This window comes from Saccostrea echinata, unplaced genomic scaffold, assembly GCF_033153115.1.
Source record: "Saccostrea echinata isolate AGI-Se365-2 ecotype Australia unplaced genomic scaffold, CSIRO_AGI_Sech_v1 ptg000016l, whole genome shotgun sequence".
Taxonomy (NCBI): Eukaryota; Metazoa; Mollusca; class Bivalvia; order Ostreida; family Ostreidae; genus Saccostrea; species Saccostrea echinata.
The window spans coordinates 26,582,593-26,604,521 of NW_026889765.1; the positions used below are offsets into that span (position 1 = coordinate 26,582,593).

The window sequence follows — 21,929 nt, forward strand, 5'->3', positions numbered from 1 at the left end:
TTCCAAAACACCCATACATAACCAGGACCGTTCTCTGTGGTTTAATTTGTTTAATCAAATTGAAGTTCAACCTTTATCAAGAGATCACAGCCCATTTCTGAAAAGTGGAGATTCGGGGTCCTTCATATTCATATTTGAAGAAGACAATCCACGGGATCTTAAGTGTGTTGGCATGGCGGTAGCCTCTACCTCTTATGGTTCCTGCATAATGACTCCGATTCATCGTGTTCTAAATGCTTTGAACCTTCATCAGAACTCGCTGTCTAGCTTTGTAAATCCATTTGAATCTGAGGAAACTCGATATGTCACAGAGAATAAACTTAGTAGTGTAATTCAAGATCAGACAGATATGATGAGAAATGTTCTAGAGAACGTCAAAATAATTAAAACTGAAATTGAAAAATTGTCAAAACGAGTGGAAAATGTTGAAGAAAAAGTAGAAAATAACCTAAATAATTTTGAAAAGAAATCTCAGGATCCGAGGAATTAAACGCAATAAGCTTAAATTTGGTGTGCAATGCTTATTAAAGGATTGTTGCATGGATATCAGATGATATTGCTGTAAATATACATGTTGATAAAATTTAGCAATTACATTGTACATTATGCAATTGCTGTATGATTGAATGACGTAGGGCTTAAGGATTAATTTAACATTTTTTACAATATAAAAAAAAATTGCTTATAATAAATAAGTATCTCTTACTAAAGAATTTAACAACTTCATATATTTATATTTGGCTAAGTCAAATAATTTGATGAAAAGAGGGACAAATTTGAAGTTTTGTCATTGTCAAATTTATTTTTACATGTCAAACAATTTGAAATTTCCTGATTCCTAATTTCAAAACAGTAATGTTCATGTAACTTTCCGTATTAAAGATAAGAAAATTGGTTGTAGGTACATATCTTAATTCAGACCTTAGATATCAAATCATTTTTTACAGTACTTATGTTTCTGAATTTATGCAAGTGACAAATGCAAAATGAAAATAATAAATAGATAAATAAATAAAAGTAACAACTGTCCTTGTAAATATTAAATCATGAAATCTTAATTGGGCTATTCTGTTGGAATAAATTAGTATCTTTAATCTCTTCACCTGCTAGAACATCTGTGGACAAAATCGTAGGTGGAACAATAACAATATGACAATGATAATATGTATGAAAATTGTATCATTTCAAATAGGTTTCTTTATTTTGAATATAGTTTCCTTTTTTCTAATTTGAATTTATTTTTGGTACAGAGGTAAATAAATTGAGTGTTCTTCAGTCAGAATTACTTAATTGTCGGGATTATTTTTCAGCAAAACTGGTCGTCTGAGAGTAAGTAAATGCACTGGTGAAACAAGAGGTCCATGGACCACAATGCTCACCTGAGTAGCTTTAGCCCTGCTGGTCTTCAAAGACTTCCAAAAAGATTTCTATATTCCAGCGAAAAATTGCAATCCAATATTTTACCCCCACTCTAACTCTAGAGGTCTCTGTATTCATATAACATAAGGATGTTGCTATATCATTATGACTATCATGGCCTTGCAATAATGGAGAAGCATATTCTTTTCCTGTATACATGCATTGTGTGAAATTTAATCCCTGTTTTAGCTAATTAAAACCCACGATGCATAATTTGAAAAACATGTAGTTTCTGAGATTTTCAAAATTTATTTCCCATATCGTTCTATGTAAAACTTTGATCCCCTATTGTGGCCCCACCCAACAATGGGGGGCATGATTTGAACAATTTAGAATTTACACTACCTCAAAATGCTTTCACGCGTGTCATCTCTTGTGACCCAGTAGTGCTTGAGAAGAAGACATACAAAGACTTTTTCCTACATTTTTCAATGTAAAACTTTCATTCCATATTATGCACCCACCCACACCCAGGGCCCAAGATTTGAACACTCTAGAATCTAACTACCTCATGGAAGTTTTTACCTAAGTTTCATCTCTTCTGGCCCAGTGGTTTTTAAGAAGAAGATTTTAAAGCATTTTTTTCATATATATTCCAATGTAAAACTTTGGTCCACTATATGGTCCCACCCAACCCCTTGGGCCCATGATTTGAACAATTTAGAATGTACACTACCTCAGGAAGCTTTTACATGAGTTTCATCTCTTCTGGCCCAGTTGATTTTAAGCAGAACTATTTTAAACTTTGATCCCCTACCCTAAGGGGCCATGATTAATTTAACTTAAAATCTACACTAACTCAGGAAGCTTTCGTACAAGTTTCATCTCTTTTGGACCAGTGTTCTTAAGAAGATTTTTAAAGATTTTTTTCTATATATTTCAATGTAAAACTTAGATAACCTACTGTGGCCCTACCCAACCCCCGGGGGCCTTGATTTGAACAATTAGAATTTGCACTACCTCATAAAGCTTTCACACAAGTTTCATCTCTTCTGGCCCAGTGGTTCTTGAGAAGAAGATTTTTTAATGACCCAAATCTTTTTTTTTTTTTGCCTTTTCTTGATTATCTCCCCTTGGAATAGGACTGGCTCTTCATTTGAATAATTTAGAGTCCCCCATTTCCAAGGATACTTTGTGCCAACTTTGTTTCAAATTGGTCCAGTGGTTTTTGAGAAGAAGTCGAAAATGTAAAAAAAAATTACAGACGGACGGACAGACAGACAGACAGACAGACGGACTGACACCATACAACGGGTGATCAGAGAAGCACTTGAGCTTTCAGCTCAGGTGAGCTAAAAAGTATCTTGATTATATTTGCAGGGATCTTGTCATTTTCGATGTCAGTTTTCCGAGTGTAAATACTATGGATTATTATTATTAAAAATCGATTTTATTAGAATCGTACTAAAAAAAAATAAGTGATCTTTAGACAATACAAAGCAATAAACACTTCATTAGCATTCTTCAAGACAGTGTGTCAATGTCAGGAGCACGGTTTGATGTGTTTATGAGTGTTATCAAAATCAGCCCCAAAAAGCAAAAAATTGCATACACGGAGAAAAAAGTCGGATTATAAGCGTCATAAAACTTCGAGAACCTTCTGTTCCCTTTTCATCATTTATCTAAGCACTAGTGAGAATCCTTGTACATCCCTAGAAGACGATTGATTGATTTTATGGGTGAATTTAAAAAAGAAAAGACCGGACACATAATTGTCAACATGCACTGAAAAAATCAGGCTATGTGAGTAAATTTCTATAGCTCAGCATGTGTTTTTGATACTGGCTAAATGCCTGCCAAACATGTCATTGATATCTTAGGACAAAAAAAGTTATGCAAAAAAAAAGATACTAAAAATGTCAGGAATGTAACACCTTTATGTGACACTTTGAAAATTTCATATTTTTGAAGATCTGTTAAATAAATAATAATGATTTATATTAGAAATAAAGATGTTCCTGATAAAATTCAATATATTGAGCTTTAAATTTAGACTGTAGTAACTTCATTCATATTGTGTTGACAATATAATCATGCCTCATAATAAATGTCTGTGGAAAGGTTCCTCCTATCTCTACATACTCTTATAAAATGAAAACGAATTATTACATGTATGTAGCCTAAAGCCATTGACCGTAAAGAAAGCGACAAGCTTTTTGTAAAGACTGACACCAATCCCGACCCTATAGGTCCAAGCTCTATTTATAAAGAAGTGCTCCTTTTTCAGAATTAAAAAAAAAAAACAGAAAAATTTAAATAAATTTCAGATAATTCCACCATGACTTTACTGAAAAAATAGAGTAAATTTTGATGTAATTTATGCTTCACAGCCCTACTTTAAGGTCTCGCATGCTCTTCGTCAGGAGTGCAACAAAAATACTAGAAATATTATTTATAAATATATATAAACAAAAATTGATGAGTAGAATGTTTCTGGTTGACCTTAGTTGCTAACTGTGTTTGTCCCATGAAGTAAAATGTCCTGTAAGATATACTCTTTTTCTTCTTACTATATTTTAAGATAGTTTTACGACATTACTAGGGAATAATTCGTAATATAAACCCAAGTTTAAACAATTTTATGCTTTAACCACGAAGTATTGGACTATAAATAATATTAACGCAAAATTTCATTGTAACATGATGTTGCCAGAATGTTATGAATTTTTGTGTTCTGTGGCTTTAATTCTAAATTTTACTGCAGTCAGGAGTGCAATAAACTGTTTTATAATTATCAATGTATATGAAGATAACGAACAGTATTCCAGCTCAAAGTCCATTGAAACAATACAAATCGGGAGCAGAGCAAACACGGACCTCCAAAAACATCAGAGGTGGAATCAGGTGCCATGGAGAAGTGAGCATCCCCTGCCGACCGGTCACAGCCGCCGTGTGCTCCTTGTCATGATCAGGAAATAACGGGAAAATCTGTCGGCAATTCAGTGTGTAAATAATGGCCTAACAATTAGTATGAAAAACGTCAGTCAGCATATGACTTAATGATAGATAGTATTTGCTGACAAGGTCGTTGTATCGACCATAGAACTTACGAAATGATGACATTAAACGAGACTGTAGATATTCTTGTTTCATCAACTTGTTTGTCAATAACTTACCTCGTTTTAGAAAATGTTAATACGTAGAGCATGCTCTTGCGTATCGAATCAACTGAGAGATATACACCCCATTTGCAGGTGATAAGGGTATATTGCTGCATAAGTAAGGGAAGTTGACGATTGAAAAATGAAAGTCATCACGTTTATTATAAAGCTTTGTTGTTAGATTAACATTAACGTCTTTTTCTAGTAAACTATCCAAATATGAAACAGATGTGTCAGACTCTGTGGTATCTTTTATTTCAAGCTTACTGGGATATATCGTGTCGACATATGAATGGAAATAACTATTGTTAATTGACAATACGTCGTCGATATATCTAAATGTCGAGATGAAGGCCACAGCAAGAGATTTCTTTTTCTCATGTATAAGATTTTGAATAAATTCTGCTTCATATGAATACAAAAATAGGTCTGCTAACATCAGGGCGCAATTGGTACCCATGGGAATTCCAACAGATTGTTGGAAGACCTGTTCTCCAAAAACTACATGAATATTGTCAATCAGAAATTCAAGCATCTTTTTAATATCAACTTCAGAGTACTTGTGTGTACAATCAGAATGTTTTTAAGAAAATAATTTTGCAAATAACCAATGACAAGGTAAGTAAATTTACGAGTTCCATTTTTATTGAAAAAGCAGCTGTCAATGATGTCAAAAAGCCTGGACTTTAATTCATCGTGGGGAATGGTTGTATACAGTTGAAAAATATGATAAGTTTATTTGTTTAATTCAATTTGCCGGTCATTATATTTGAATTCACCCTTATGTTGTTTTACATGTACGTCCCATTGAGAATAGAATTTTTATACATATAAGAGAAATACCAACTTCTTAAGAAGGAGTAACCAAACGATTTAAGAAAAAATGTATCGTTCTTTGCTTTCTGTCCGTTAGCCTTTTTATAATTGTAAACTGTGTGCTACAACCCATGATCCAGTTGATATCTCCTCCTAGAATATTTAGCAGTTCTCATACCTAGGTGACTTAATTATTTTGGACAATTAGATAAATCCGAGTTGTTGCAATGCTTCGATCGATGACTTTGGTTCTCGATAGTAAGTACCAATTAAGACCACATCCTTCCCATCTGTGGTTATCTTGGCACACATTAATTCACATGCAGTATCGAGATCTGGACAGTCTTCACAATCGTAAGTTGGCTTTACCTTGATGATCTCCCGTCCACCTTCATCAACACGAATTTTCCTATCTTTCCTATATACTAGTACTTTGTCCCGTCCACCTTCATCAACACGAATTTTCCTATCTTTCCTATATACTAGTACTTTGTACTGCTGTTCAGGTGGTATTCCAAGAGGTGGAATTTCTGCATCTAAATAATCAGAGTCTAAATGCGCCTCATCACCCATGGTATCATCTGGTTCCATGCATGATAATGATATAATACTTGTCTTTCTTTTTATTCCTTTAACTTTTAAAGTTAATAATGAGGCAATTCAGGTTGTTTGATGTCATGTATTGTGATGTATCATTGTTGTTAGAGTCACTTGTGCTGTGTTATGACGGCGACTGTATGGCATCAGTTGCAGGTGATGATTCTGGTTCGGTGATTACACTGTTGCCATGTGATGACATAGAATTACTGTTCCGAATTGGTGCAGGTAACTCGATTTGGTGGGTATGATGATGAGGGCACTGTTTCCCTGCTTACAAGCACGGATTCTTTAATCTTTTGCTGGTGTTGGATAGCTCTGAATAAAAGGTATTGGAGGAATAGTTAACTAGTTTAACACTATGTTGAGACGATATGTGTGGGATTCAGCAGCTCGTACGTACAAATTCAACTAAAGCTAGGTTTGTGTAGAAGACTAGATGTACGGAGACCAATGTTTGCATTTTTTCTACGATACAAGATATTGCATCCGTCACATTGTATGGCCTTTGCATTCATCGCTACATTTCTTGCATATATGCCACAAGGGTACCTGACTGGGCCTGGAAGTTAATCTGTTAATGTCTATCCCTGGTGTGGCCACATAAGATCATGTAGATTTTAACTAATTGATTTCCCATAATTTCATATGAGCGTAGTTTTGGAACTTTTAATTTTACAACCTTAAACAATAAACATTCTATATCTGCAATTACATGTAGATACTGATCAATTTGTACCCCAGCTCTTATTTTATACGGAGTAGTCCTCGGATGGGAGAGTAGTGCATTTTCAGGGGACTAGACAGTTCTATTGTATTCATTTAAACAGTAGAGGTATAATGAACTATTTATCCACTGGAGAACTAATGTGACTTACTGTCACCAAAATATGCATGAAGAATTTAAATCCTTCCAATGATACAATATTAATTGCAGTTAATACATAAGTGGTAAGCAGTTCCTGGTATAAATATATCAAAACAATAAAATATTTCTTTGTTGGTACAAGAATTAACATTGCAGCTGTTCAAGAAAAAAATATGTGTAAGTGGGTCATGAAAATTTTTCTGCAATGCCCGCATGTCTGTTTATTCCCACACGAACAAAGATGGAAACTTTAAGATACATGTCTTTTATGTCTGTATAAATAATCATATATCTGGTTTACAACTACCTTAAATATTGTATTATTGATATGTATGTCATTGTATGTTTCACTGACAGTAAAACACAATGCAAAAGAAATCTATACATGGGGCTCCAAAAACAGGTTCCAACTTGCGTTTACTGATTGATGAATAAAGTAGTTTTTCCATAAGAGAAAAAAAGGAGAAAATCTTCAGTAGACGTAAACATCATGAAATAAACAACTCGAAACACATTGCTAATTCATTTTTTTTAATTGCAGAAAAAAAAGTCACAGTGACTATTTCAGGAACAAAATTTAAAATAATAAGAAGATATACTTTTAACCATTTTTTACAAACAATTTCATATATATCTTATGACACTAAACTGAAAAAAAATATAAAAGCAAAGACATTTTTTTCATTTGTGTGCAAGTGTAAGACAATATCTGTACCTGAAAAGGGACACAACAAACTTTCTCTGTTTAGAAGTTTGAAGCTTACAGGTAGTCAAAAACTATATCCTAAAATACTTGTAATAAGAATATTTGTGGAAAACTACATCAAAGAAATACACTTGGTTCTGCTGCAATTCCATTTATGACTATATGCAATCTATTTAAAAAAAAAAGGTTTACTGTTACTTATTTATATACTTGTACATAAAACTTATGCAATTGAGCATGAACATCAAAGAGCAAGAGCCACTTAGGGCCTTTTTTGGCCCTGAGAATTTCTGAAAAATCAAAACTGCTCACTTTTGGTTGAAAATGCAGTATTCATAACTTGGACCCTTGGTGACCATGTATCTATTGATTATGACGTAATTTTCTCTCTAATCAATGCATTATGACGTCATAAAATGTGTCATTTTCCCCCATATCCTGTAAATTCCCTTAAAAATGGCCAAAAGTTGAGGTATTTTTTCAATATTTCATATAGAGCACAACCTCTGATCCAAAATATGCAATTACATAATGAAAAATCCGTTTCTGAAGATCACAAAACATGTTTTAATTTTTGGATCGTGGGCTGTGCTCATATTTTAATTCTTTGCTGAAGGTAGTCAAATATGCATATTTTCTGCAAAATTCAAGAACATTGCATTTTCTCCAAGCCTGTTTTCCAATACCTGGATTCTCAAAAAGAAATTTTGTTATAGGAAATGAAAGCACTACATGTAAGTCTCTAATTTATTTTGATATATGAAATGGGACAGAGGGTGATAGTCAATTAATTGAAATAAGGACAGGGCCATTTTATGCATAAAGTGAACCTAGCTCTTCGCAACAACAATATAGTGGTAGAAGAAAACAGAAAAAAAAAATAAAGTCATGGAGACATTAACAGGTACTTGTATAGTCCATATATAATAAAAAATAAATCATTAATAAATAAAGAATAACGGACTTTATCTACTGAGATCATGGCTTCCTTCTTTTACGTATCCTAGGATATTCATAATCCATGTTTTTCATGAATTCTTTAACAGAGTCCAGTGATATTGGAGGCAGATAATTTCCTATGTGTCTTCTCTTCCACCAGCGACCCAGCTTTGCATCCTTGCTGCCTATTTTTGTGAACACATATCGATAATGTTCTACTCTTATGTATCTGAAAAATAAAACAATAGCAATGCAATGTATTGAGAATTTTTATCAATTGAGAAATGTTATGAAAGAGAGGACTGATGTAGAGGTCATTAATTAAACATGAGTATAAAACTAGGTCATTTCAAATTTCTTATAATGAAGAACTTAAGTTCATGATAATATAACATATATGTTACATGTTTTACTACTGAACTTTACACCAGTAGCTGCAGACAGGAGGCTTATTAGAACACTGCAAATCACTTTTTTATTTTGCGCAATTACGTGAGACGGTCTATTACATTTAGTGTTTATTAGCATTGGATATAAACTCCAATAAATAAGGTGTCACGAAAATTTGGTGATCTACACTATGCTTTAATACATACTCATAATGTAAGAAATTTATTCACTACATGGAATGCATTTACTTTATGAAATGCGTACACCAAAAAAGAAGTATAAGTCTATTAAACTGGACTTAATTCATCTTTTAAGGTCATTTGGCAAGAAAGATAACTTTAAGTTATTTGCCTTCTAACAATAACTCTGACAAATCTATAGATACTGCCATAGATTTGCCTATACTCACTTTGGTGGATTTTTGTTATGGAATGGATTGTGAGCTATGAGAGACTCGGCCCCAGGGTCATTAGTCATCAGTTTTACAGCTAGATGTACAAGCCAGGGGTTATACTGGTAATTCTACTAACACAATAAAAGTAATCAGTAAAGGACAAAAAATCTAGACACTTCCTTTTCCTTACTCCTCTGAGTAAGCAATTTATGGTAAATACTTTTTATTACCACCAGTTGCATCAAAGTCTTCACTACAGTTAACTTTTATGAAATTGGCTATTGGTAAATGTAATGCTAAAACAATTGTCACACTTCTGTATGATTGAAAATATCTCAGACAACACAGTTTTTTTTTTACCTGAAATGCTGCAAACCACAGCAGCCAGTCCAGTCTATAGTGATATGGAGAAATGAGACATGGCCTATTTCTAATGTTTCCAGGCTTGCATTTAAAATGATACTCTTCCCAGCGTGCATTGGGTTCATACGGGTTATCATACGTTCCCTGAAATATAACTTCTGTTCTCTCCTTTGTAATACTGAAAAAAAAAAAAGTCAATAAAAGTTCATTTTTAAAAGAGATACATGTACTACATTGTAAAACTTACCATAATCCATGCTTTATTTGGGAGTACATTCAAACCTTGTTAACTTGCACTCAATAGGACCAAGAAAATACTTCAAGATATCCGAGGATTTGAGATATCCAGGGTAAAATACTTAAGGAATAAGTGTTTGGATCTTTTAAAACACTTCGACATATCCATGGTTCAACTGTACTTTGTTTATTTATGTGTAATTTTGTCACTTTATTGAAGTTTGCTATAACTTGGTTCTACTGTGCTTAACATTTTTGAAGTGGCTCAAATTATGGCAGAAAAAATATCAACACCTTTAAAAACATCTATAAAACTGAAAGCAATTTGGAAGTTGATGAAACATGTATGTGTACAAAAGGAAATCAGTGCATTGCAATATTCATTGACCAACCTTCCAAAAGCACCATACGTGTTAACGATTCTGAGGGGATCAAATGAGGTATTCATGGCCTGGCGGGGAGAAAGAAGGTTCTGAACCACAGGGATACTGAGGTAGGCAATCAAACATCCAAGACTTATGTTAAACACTCGTCTTATGTAGTTACCTGTGATAAAGAAATCCAGAATGTGTCTGTAATATTTGTTCTGTACAGTGTATGATGTATACAAAATTTGTATCTGTTCTTTTCTTAAGCTTGAATGATTCACTGAATTAAGTAAAAGAAAAAAATTATTAATTTATGTAGTTTTTCTTTATGTTTTTATTATGACCTTGTTTTCCCTTTAATTCAAAGTAAAGGGTTAGAGATCAATTGTAACAGGCTTGGGTTGAAGTTTATGACAAATCTCTGTGGACCTTACGACAATTAAAGTTTGATTTTTTTATTTCAAAGTGGTAAGTAAAAATAATTTACAACAAACCATTCATTCCCTTTTCACCTTTTTTTCTCTCTGTCTCTTTTTTTTCTCTCTGAGTCACTCAATTTCTACATCACTCTCTTGAATCTTAATCACTACACTTACAGATACATGTATTGTACAATACATTATATATACTTCTTAAATAAACTGACCCACTTTTAATGTCGGAGTTCCCTTGTGTTGTAGCTGACACACCTGATCTCTTACAGAACCTGATTTACTGGAAAACATCCAAGCCAGACTGGGATCATCAAAACAGGCCAAACTTGGTACAATCGTCAGCCAATTCAGGAAACTCAGGTTCCCACTGATGATCAACACAACCTTGTAAATAAAATCATAATTCAGTGAGGAAATCTGTATAATGTGCGATGTGAGACAGCTAAAAACCTGCTGTGTTTTCACGAGTTGTTTCCCTTGGCGCATCAACTCTCCAGTGCATTTACTATAAACAACATAGTAAACTAAATACACTGAGAAATGACAAAATACATCATTAATTCATACAACGCTGATAATTTTTTGCTGTAAATCCTCAAAATAAGACATCGATTCCCTTGTCTGATACTTTTCCTTTATATTAGAAAATGTCTGATAATTTTTTTTTTAAATATGACATACAAACTGATTCCTGGAAAATTTACCTGAAAGAGAATTTGAATTGCACCTCCAACCATACATAGTCTTCTAGGTCCAATGAGGAACAATGGAGCCACCAGCTCCACAAAGTGGTTTGTCAAAGTTTCAAATTTGTGAAAGACTTCAGGAGACTGATGCATGAAATAGCTAATGGGGTTAGGCACGGGCTGGGTCTGTAAAACAAGATGTTAAAAACAATTCATTACAAATCTTGTCATGTGTTAAACATTCCTCCAAGTTATAAATTAAAATAATATTGATTCATTATAATCAGTGTAATTTTATATCATAGAGGTTTAATCATCTGATGTCTCTTAAAACTGCAGAATTTATCTAAATATTGCAGTAACTGGAAGTATTTACTTTAGGCTTTTCAAAATTTAGCAATTTTGAATATGTACATGTATAAATCTGTGTAAGGCTAAATATTATGAGGGCCATAAAAAACTTGTCCAGGAGAATTTTCTTCTCCAAAACATGGCATACAGTTCAAAATAAAACTCCTTACCTCATAATGGTAATTCATACAAGTTAAATCTCTCCAGCACTTATCACCTCTAATCTTTATTAGTCCCTGGTAGGAGAAATTAATGATACATATGTAATAATGAATAAAATTTTCAGAGAGTTGATTTAAGTTAATTCTTTGCCAGTTACCAAAATACAAAATCTTTAATAATTATACATTTTATTTATTTTGAGAAATATAATTTCATCAAAATTTTTCCTCATTTATAATTTTTCTTAATCAATATTTACAATCTGTTGCATGTTTTGATTGTGAAATTTATTAAATAATATATTTTTTTCATTTGTTTATTTTTTTTTTTTTATAATTTATATGCTAACTAAAGTGAGGTAATCTATGCACTCACAGCACCAATCATGATTCGAAAGATAAGCCATCTAAATCCCCAGATTACTATCTTTGATGTGGGTGTGCCCTCCGGGATGGGACTGAAGTTCCAGACAGGGCACAGAAAAGTGGCCAGAAACCCCGTCTCTAACAACTGTGATTCCCAACCTGTAACAAACAAGATTTCTTTCTTACTTTGCAATAAAAGCAGAAGATATAATTGAAGCATTTAAAATCAGTTATGTAAAAAAAAGAATTCTCAAAAGTTCAAAATCAATTTATGAATGAAATTCATGGTACGTGTATACTTTTTCCCCTTGATTTTTTAAATCATTTTTTATTTATTTATTCATTTTTAGAAATGTTGTTTATTATCAAGTATATCAATGAATTGTAAAAGAATACACTAAACTGAATAAACAGCATATTGTAAGTTTCAAGTATAATCACATTGTTAACCCTGTGGATTAGCATAATTTCTAAAGTACTGTAAATGAAATAATTTGCCAAAAATACTTACAATATGTCTTTAATTATGAGAATATACTTACCAAAACCATACCTATCAAAGTGAAAAACTCCAATTTAGCCAAGAAAGCTAAATTTGGTCATGAAACACAACAATGTCAAATCATAAACTCCTTTGTAAACAAAGTGCATAATCATCAAATAGTAAAATTATAGCAATGAGATAAGATAAAATTTTTATAAGTTATCTTACCAAGTGCTGCCAAGATTAACAATGGAATGGTATAGAACCCAAAGACCAACCATAATGAACCAGTTAGCCCCGCCCACTATGATGACAAAGAGAGACAGAGCCAGTCCAGCATACGCTGTGTAGTCCAGAAACTCGTCCAAGTTCTCCTCGTAATCTATCAACCAAACCAAGCTGGGAATCCGGGTAAATGTCTGCATGTTGATGCCTTTGGTCTCTTGTTGGATTCTTTTCAAAAACTTTTGAGCAGGAATGAGCCCTTGTTGTCCACATAATTCTTTGTTTTGATGAAGAGCCACCAGAAAAGCAACGACTGAAAATTAGAGTACTGCTCTACAAGTTTGTCATAAATATTTATTAAAAATCAGGGGTGTGCAATTAAAAAAATTCAGCACTAGTCCACGGGATAGTGGCAGAAATAAAGTTACTAGCCCCAAGTAAAAAGTTACTAGCCCAAATGTAGGGGAAAGGGGGGGGGGGGGGGTAACAAAGTTCTAATATTAAAAGAAAATAGTTTATTGTTGAAAAAGTCAGCTAGGGTTTAAATGTGATTCTTTTTAATTCTCACTAGTAAAATTAAATCATGTATAAATTAATAATTATGATAGAAAATAAAAATGAATTAAAATAAATTATCCTATCTAAAATGAAATGACAATCATTTTTTTTCATCTTAAATCATTAAATTCGCTGGAGTATATGTTATGTAAACCACATAACACTTATCTTTCAATTGATTGAGTGATCGTAAATAATTTAATGAGATATCTGCATGCGTATTTACCATAAACAGAGGAATAGAGGAAATTCGAATTAGATAAAAACGATCGTTTTTGGAAGTAAATAAGTCAGGTAGTACTGCAAAATGGATAATATTATGTAGATTTACGAATAATAGGCGCATGCTGCCGAAAAATTTTCATTGCTTAAGAATTTTATAGCCAAAAATGAGAGAAAATACCGATAGTGATTTTCATGTATTACATTGGTAGTTTTAATTTTTACTAGCCCAAGGGGCTACCTCCGTGCAGAAAACTACTAGCCCGACCCCAAAAAATGGTAGCCCCGGGCGTCGGGCGATGCTAATTGCACACCCCTGAAAATATATAGTCTTTTAAAAATTTTCCTGCAAAAATGGAACAAATATCATTATGCTAAAATCTTGAAAGTATTCAAAATATCTGTAACATACAGTCAATTTACAGTAATTTTTGATTGGTAAGGGAAATACAGTAAAGTGTACACTGCAAGTCAACAATCTGAGAAGGAGTTATTTCCCTTTAGTCTGAAAGTCTTAACCTGTAAACCACAAATTCACAAACTTATCTTTTAAATGATTGAATTTAATCAAAACAGAATCCACAATTGAAAATTGAAAAAAAAGTTTTCAATTTAATAAACATTGGATTAAATGGTAGTTTAGAGAACTATATTTAAACACAAAACTAAATTGTTTATTCACTAAGCATAACTTTGGATTTCTGTATATTAGTTTAGAAATTCATCACAGTAGACAATTTTAACAAATTATATTGTATATATTACAGCACTGCATTTCATAGATCTTCATCCTTATGCTCAAGATTTCCAGGGAATAAATGAGTGGTTTACAATAAAAAGGCCTTGACAAAGGACATCTGAAATGGTTTATAAAACAAGAGAAAAGTCTGGCAAAATATATCATAATAATGTAGGTTAATATGGGAAAGACCATTTGACTCTGAAGGTGGCAACAAACTTTTTCGAGTCAATTTGTTTATTTTCATGCCTTGCTGAAGGACAGATTGAGTTAGGTACCTTATAGATAAAACATTCTATCGTTAAAATCATGATACTGTCCTAGAGACCTGGTTCAATAATAGAATTTGTTCCTTGCGTTGGCAATTAATGTATAGCAAAACAAACTGGCAGACAATTCTAAGCTACGCATTTACTACAAATAATCCAGAGAGTTCCAAATGTCAACATGGCATTAAATTCGAAGGAAGAAAAAATGTTGAGAAAATGAGTTGATTTTTTTTTTGTATGGATTTTTTCGGGTTAAAACGCATATATAAGGTCAAAAAGGTTTGTTATGGTTAATTTTGGTATTTTTTTTTTTAGTGCAACTCGTTTTGTATTCTTCATAATCGTTTCAGCAGTCTGAGAGCGGATCCACAACTATATGGGACGTATTCTAATTGTGGTGAAGGCTTATCCCATGACACAGTTATATTATTCTAATTAGGTACCCTGTAGCACAGGAGTTCGCAATTTTATCAATATAGTTAATAGAAATCACTTGATTGACCAAGCTATGAGCTATGTGTTAGCATAGCATATGCTAGAGCATAGCTCATGGCTTGGTCAATCAAGTGATTTCTATTGACTTTATTGATAAAATTGCGAACTCCTGTGCTTGTAGAAAGAGAAAAGTGAGGTGTCCTCTTACTCCTGTACACGAAACAAGTGCTTGTGAAAAACAGCATGGCGGTTTGATATCTTGGTTTGCTGAATGGCCTGTATGCTTAATATATTTTTGTTATCTAGGTGCTACCTAGCAGCTACAATATTGCAGTGGTGACTACATTTTTGGCCTCGAATAAGATGGTTACTTTGTGTTATTGTGCTTACAGTATATGAAGCCGATGTAACGCAGCAAAACAATGCGTGTCAGCCAAAAAGTATTTGTTCGCAGTGGCTTCCCCTTCTCTTTGTCAATGTCCTCTGATATTTTCTTTGAGTCTTTTTCCGATGACGAAATTTCGGCGTTAAATCCTTTTCTTCTTCTCAATCCCACATCACCATCCGCCATCTTGTCTCACATATCAAAGAAAATATACGATCTTGTCTTTCTTTTTCTACAGTGTTCGTTAGAAACAGCTAAAAATTTCCTGAAAAATGTCATTAACCAGCTTAGATGATCAAAAGCTTGAGTAGATAAGTATTAAGAATTCTACAATTTTTTTATTAATGTTGTAGGCATACTCTATAAAAGAAAACCAATATTGCTGTCACTCTACAACTTTCGTATTTCCGGAAAAAATGTGGAACGATTTTAAATTTAGAGATATTTTGTGGAAATATTGAGTATTCCTGGTATTTTATATACTGTTTTTTTTGTGTAATTAAATAAAATGTCACAGTACAAGAAGTGCAGAAACATATATTTTAGTGTAGCATAATGATTTTTTTTTATCTTTATTATTTTTTTATATTTACTTTTCTTATTCAGTAGATTAGTATGTTTTTATTATTTTACTTTTATTCTTAGACTAGATTGTTTATCAATGTTTTGACCCAGACTGCGAACAGGTCATGGGGAGCTGTTAATTAGGTTAGGAGGAGGTTTTATACAATGGTAGTGATTTATAGTGTTTAGACTTTATAGCTTGACCTTAGTTTACTTTAGGGGAGACATTAGGAGGAGTAAGAGGAGTCATAAACTATATAAGCAGGCTCATTTTATAATGAGAGGGGAGTAATTTGGGGGAGTAATTTGAAAGAGTAGTTTAATAATGGGAATTTAACTTGAGTTACATTGGAATAATTATTTTAAGTGCCTTTCATTCAATTCTTTTGGATTTATACTTTGTGACATTGATTTGAATTATATTTTATTTTCATTTGGATTTAATAAACATTTTACCGTTATTTTGTGTTTTATTACAAAGAGGAATTATGATTGAGAGCTACCAAAATATGAATGTGAAAAGGATTTACTCGGAAACGCTACATTAGATATACATAAGTTACATGTATAAACAATAGACAATAGTTTATTTCTGAACAAGCAAGGGCCCCCAGAGAGGCTGAGATACAATTCTAGAAGAAGACAGTAATCAATTATGAGAAAAAAATAATATTGCATAAAGTAAAATACAAACAGAGCAAGTTGTTGTGCTTTACAATGGTTCATGATTAGAGAGGTGGTTTACAAGTTAAAGAAAAATATCAAAATTTTTGAGAACTATCTAAGCTTTTAAAATTTATATTATGTTTCTATGCTTTATTTAGAAGTTGATTTTTTTTATTTTTATTTTTTATTATTATTATTATTATTATTATTTTGGTTGAAAGGAAAATCTTTAAGAAAATGTATTTCATTTTCTATTACATGCCTATTCAAATTACCTTTTTCGAATATTCTTTTTATCTCTTTCTTGTTTCTAGTCCTATATGTCTGCCAGTTTCGATTTTAAACCTGTGATAATATATTTTTAACTGTACATTAAGCAGTGCTTTTCTATTTTCGCCAGGCAAAAGTTTCCAGAAACATAAGATAGCGATGTTTTAGTTGCAAATGTCTATTATTTATGTTTCTGGTATTTTAATCCGCTTAAAAGTTTACGAGGAGTGGACTAGATCAACGAATATATATGGAGCTAAATCCATGGATCCCCCCTCCTTTCCAGGCACAATGGGCGTCCTCCAGTGCTCTTAGAATTTGAAAACTAATAATTGTTCATCAATTTAGTATAATAATTATTACACTATGTCAGTAAACTTTTATAACAGAAACAAGTACCTGTGCACCAAGTGGATGTAATTTAAACTTTGTATATGTATGTATTTAATCACTTTGAAAGGGGGTGTAGTTTAAATCAAATACATGTAGCTTCTATGATAAGAATAATTAATTTATGATATTTTGGGCGTTTTTTTTTTCCATCTTGAATACACATCGGGGACATCGTTACTATAAATGATCTTACCATAAGCCTGTTCATAATCTACACATAAATTTATGTATGTATCATGTTGTAAATTTTGAATTTACTGGGGGGGGGGGGAATTTGTTGTAAATTTTGTATTTACCTCCCCCTGGTAAATTCAACATTTACAACATGATATATGTCTGTTTTCAATTTTACCAAATATATAAATCGGCAACGAGATTCCGTTTGTCTGAACATCCAGTTTTATAACGTATATAGAAGCATGGGCATAGTGCTATTTCTGGCCTCACTATCATTTGATATAGAAGTTGCATGGAGGCATTGTCCTTATTGTCAAATCGTTCATGTCAACAGTTTTAACAAATGTCTGCTCAAAATTTAACCACAAATAGGAGATCTGACACATTGCTAATGGTATAATTAATGTTGTCCATGAAATTTGATAAATGTCGCTTAAAAATCTATTATTAAAGAATTGCCATGGTTTGTTCCATTCATGGCCGTATAGGACTGTGAACCGGGGGGGGGGGGGGATCTTTAATTTTGCTGATATAGACCTGTGGTATACTATAAAAAACAAAGCAACTTTATGGATGTGCCCCCTCAATTTTTGTTTCCTAGTTAACACTGAAGGATTGTTTGCTTGTTAATGCCCTACCAAACTGAAAATGTTCAGTTGTGCCTCCCGACCCCCAACTGAAATTCCTTTCTACGTACGGACCTTTTGACTTTGAACATATTTTATTGCATTAAATATATACAATAGGATTGGGCACAAGTTCTAAAAACTTAATTCGCCCTCTCCCTACATGTATAATATCACAAAAAATTGAATTAGACGTGTCCAACGTTAACAGTGTGTACAAAATAAATTAACCCACAAAATAGAAATATATACTGCTAAATTATTGTCTATACACATTTTAAGTATAAGAACAATCAATTAAATCTGCCAGGATGCAGAATATAAGAATGTACAATAGAAAAGAGATATTCATTTTCAGCAATACCGAGTGAAGTATCCCCTCAGAGTAAAGTATGAGTGTCAACAATATGAACTTTATTAAATCTCAGGAACTTATCAAAGAACTCTTTGCTGGCCTCAGTGTAATTGGGACATGAGAAAATATAATGATGTGTGTCTTCTACCTTACCACAAGAGCATAATGGACTAGATATTATGTTACACCTATAAAGATCAACGTTTAGCACACAACTGTGTCGAAGTCTAGTGTGCAGTATATTGTAGCGTCTTTTTCCAAAACTGAAGTAAGGCGGGGCTACTGTTATATTTTTTTGTGTGATTTTACTTTTAAAAGCACACAAGGAGCTCGAAAGTCTCGTGTCTAGCGATAAAGAATTCCACTCGTTTACTACAGCTGGTACAAGTGATGATTTTTATGTTTGCAGTCTACATACGGGTATATTATTATAATTTTGAGAATTTCTTGTTGTATACGCGGAACTTCCGAAGCATTATATCGTATGTCAGGTATAATCGGGAACTAAATTATTATGAATTTTATACATAGTATTCAATCTTGCGTCTATCGCTGAGCGGTTCCCAGCCTGTTTCAAAGTACAAAAAATCTCTAGATGCAATTATATATAAGGTCAAGCCATGCAATCCAAGATGTGTGTAGTTACGGACCTATCAATGGATAAGGAGTTCTAAAGACAAACTCAGTTTTTTAACCACACCTCTTTATAGACTCGATAAGACCTCTGAGCCAAAATCGAAATTTTCAAACTTTATCGCACATCTGCAGCACAGGGTCAATCATATCCCCCCCCCCCCATCCCCAACCAAAAGAGTAGAAGTTATGAAAACGGATCCGGATGAGAAAACATACACAAAGACGATGGGGGTTGTAGATTAATGTATATACTCAAAATATCTTTAGTTAGTGCAGATATACTAAGGAGATAGAGTCCTGAAGATTTTTTGTCTCAACTTTTTTTTTTCATTTATGGTTTGTGTTCTCACATATTAAAGGAGAACATGGTGTACATATTTTAAAACATGTATTATATCAAATAAAATTTGAATTTCCCCATTATATATATATATATATATATATATATATATATATATATATATATATATATATATATATATATATATATATATATATATATATATATATATATATATATCTTATAGATTTTATCTAGTATAACTAAAGATTAAACAGGACATTCGTTAACTGTTGATGAGGTTTTTATATAATTATTATTTGATTATATGTTTCTTTGATACATGCATATAATTTATGCACAACAATGACGTCATGCTTTATTTTTTACACCAGGTAATATTCTGACGAAAATCAGAAATAAATTATGGTAAATCCATGTTAGAGCAGAGTTTCCTAAGATTTTTTTCCAACAAAGATTCGGCTGTTTACAGATATTATCTACGATACGGCTGAATGGCAAATTAAAAGAACTTGCATGAATATTGTGGGCCCAGCACCATTAAATGCCACACACCTACATTCTAGTAATTTTTTTGGAAAAGATTTTGGGTTCGCAGCTGTGTTAAAACTGTTGTAATATATTATGTTCAATGAATATAGAGGCATTTAACCTACATGTAGCTTTTGCATTATAATGAAACCATGCAAGGTGAAGGCAATTTTTTAAATGTATATGCAGTAAGTTTTTCCAGTACATTTTAAATTTTCAAGTATTTTATTTTTCCATGTCGGAAAAAATCATAAAAATCATAATCATTTCAGACTATCTAACCCCCCCCCCCCCCACACACACACACGTGTTAACTGACGAAATACAATTTATTGTACTATAGTAAACTATAAACTTTGAACATCTTTTGAGCTTGCTTTTCTGCCTGTGTTTATGTCAATTACAATGTCTTGTAAATAATAATTATAATTGCATTACCATGATTACTACCGAATTATAATATATTATTTTCTTTGGAGGCGCGGAACTGATCATTAACTTTAATTTGTTTCTTGCAATTAATCACGTATGTTATTGCACGTGGTAATAAATAGCAATTAGCAATACTTCATTCATTTTGTGTGACTCAATGTTTTAATATTTAGTGAATACAGCTTGTAACATCTGATTCAATTCGTATCACGTACTATGTATGCTATACACACATGGGTTATAACAGATTAAAAAAATAATTAAAAGGCAACATCTAACATTAAAGTATACTTTATGTAAAATCTCCACAATTAGCAAAAATCTCACAGCGAATTCATTTGCTTATGAAAAAGCATTCACACATGCACTAAAGAGGGCAAAAGGGATCATTTTCTCATTATATAACACAATTTTTCGATATGAGTGGGTCTTCGATCCATTTTTTCCAAATTTTATCCTCAAAGTATGCATAAAATGTACATTTTTAGTTAACAAAAATATAGAGCAATGACCCATTTTACTTTAAAAATACACTTTATGAAACAACGTTAGAAATACACTTAATGACACAACATTCGCATCTTTCCGAGAAAAACTTGAAGTTTATTTAGTCATGCAAGGGTCGTATCACAAACATAATTTAAATGCCACTATTCTTCAGGAGTTGTGTAGCTTAATGGTTAGTGTGTTAGTCTCAAAAGAATACTCAGGATTTTTATTGCTAGGGTTCGAATCCCACGAATACCACAGTCATATATATTATATATTTTAATAACAGGAATAACTTTTGTTGAGAAATTTTTCCTCAGAAAAGTTTTGTTTGTCATAATTTCATAAATTTCAATAATAAGAACTTAACTCTAAATACTAAATTCACAAATTGAATATGGTTTTTATATACAATACAATATTTATTGGCGCAAACACAATTACAATAATTGGCAAAGGCACAACATACAAGAATCATCAATTGTTCATACACTTAAACAATATTCTAGAATGTGAAGATATGCATAAATCATATGTATAATCATTTGTACAATAATTATGTAATACAATCATTTCTAGACAGATGACATTTTTTTTTTATGAATGAGTGTTATTTTCAGTTATTTCAGGGAATTGGCTTTTAAAGCAGAGCTTAACTTTTAAATTAGTATAAGACATATTTGATATTTTCCCTTGAAAAAAAATCAACAAATTCCTTTCAAAAGTTAACCTAGGATTATTGTATTTTTGGCAGCTGAATAGAAAATGAAATTCATCTTTAATCTCTCCTGTGTTGCAAATATTACAAAATCTATCTGAAGCAATAGGCATTCTGTACGCCTTGTTCACCCATCTCCTTTATAAAGAATAAGGACAGAAAAGGGACGAAAGAACTATGAAGGTAAAAATAAGAGGTTTAATGCACCCCATTATTGACTATCTGATAATTCATGACACCAATAGTAAATAGTTATTG

General features: G+C 32.3%; 1 protein-coding gene across 1 annotated transcript; it reads right to left on the reverse strand.

The window, feature by feature from the left end:
* Window positions 1-8,424: 8,424 nt before the first annotated feature.
* Window positions 8,425-15,699, reverse strand: LOC133189065 (lipase maturation factor 1-like). Its single transcript, XM_061324500.1, has 11 exons — window positions 15,519-15,699; window positions 12,909-13,218; window positions 12,739-12,749; window positions 12,207-12,355; window positions 11,840-11,905; window positions 11,337-11,504; window positions 10,845-11,016; window positions 10,223-10,376; window positions 9,591-9,771; window positions 9,246-9,358; window positions 8,425-8,675 (listed from the first exon to the last, which is right to left on the reverse strand). Exons 1-11 carry the CDS (start codon window positions 15,697-15,699, stop codon window positions 8,486-8,488), a joined length of 1,695 nt encoding a protein of 564 aa, XP_061180484.1. The 3' UTR covers window positions 8,425-8,485.
* Between the last annotated feature and the right edge of the window lie 6,230 nt (window positions 15,700-21,929).

Excerpts from the sequence above, each read along its gene's own strand:
- LOC133189065 (XM_061324500.1), bottom strand. The coding sequence starts at position 15,699 with ATGGCGGATGGTGATGTGGGATTGAGAAGAAGAAAAGGATTTAACGCC. Across the intron at positions 10,377-10,844 it reads AACTCCGACATTAAAAGTGG|GTAACTACATAAGACGAGTG; the intron begins GTCAGTTTATTT and ends TCTTTATCACAG. Across the intron at positions 9,359-9,590 it reads TGTGGTTTGCAGCATTTCAG|AATTACCAGTATAACCCCTG; the intron begins GTAAAAAAAAAA and ends TTGTGTTAGTAG.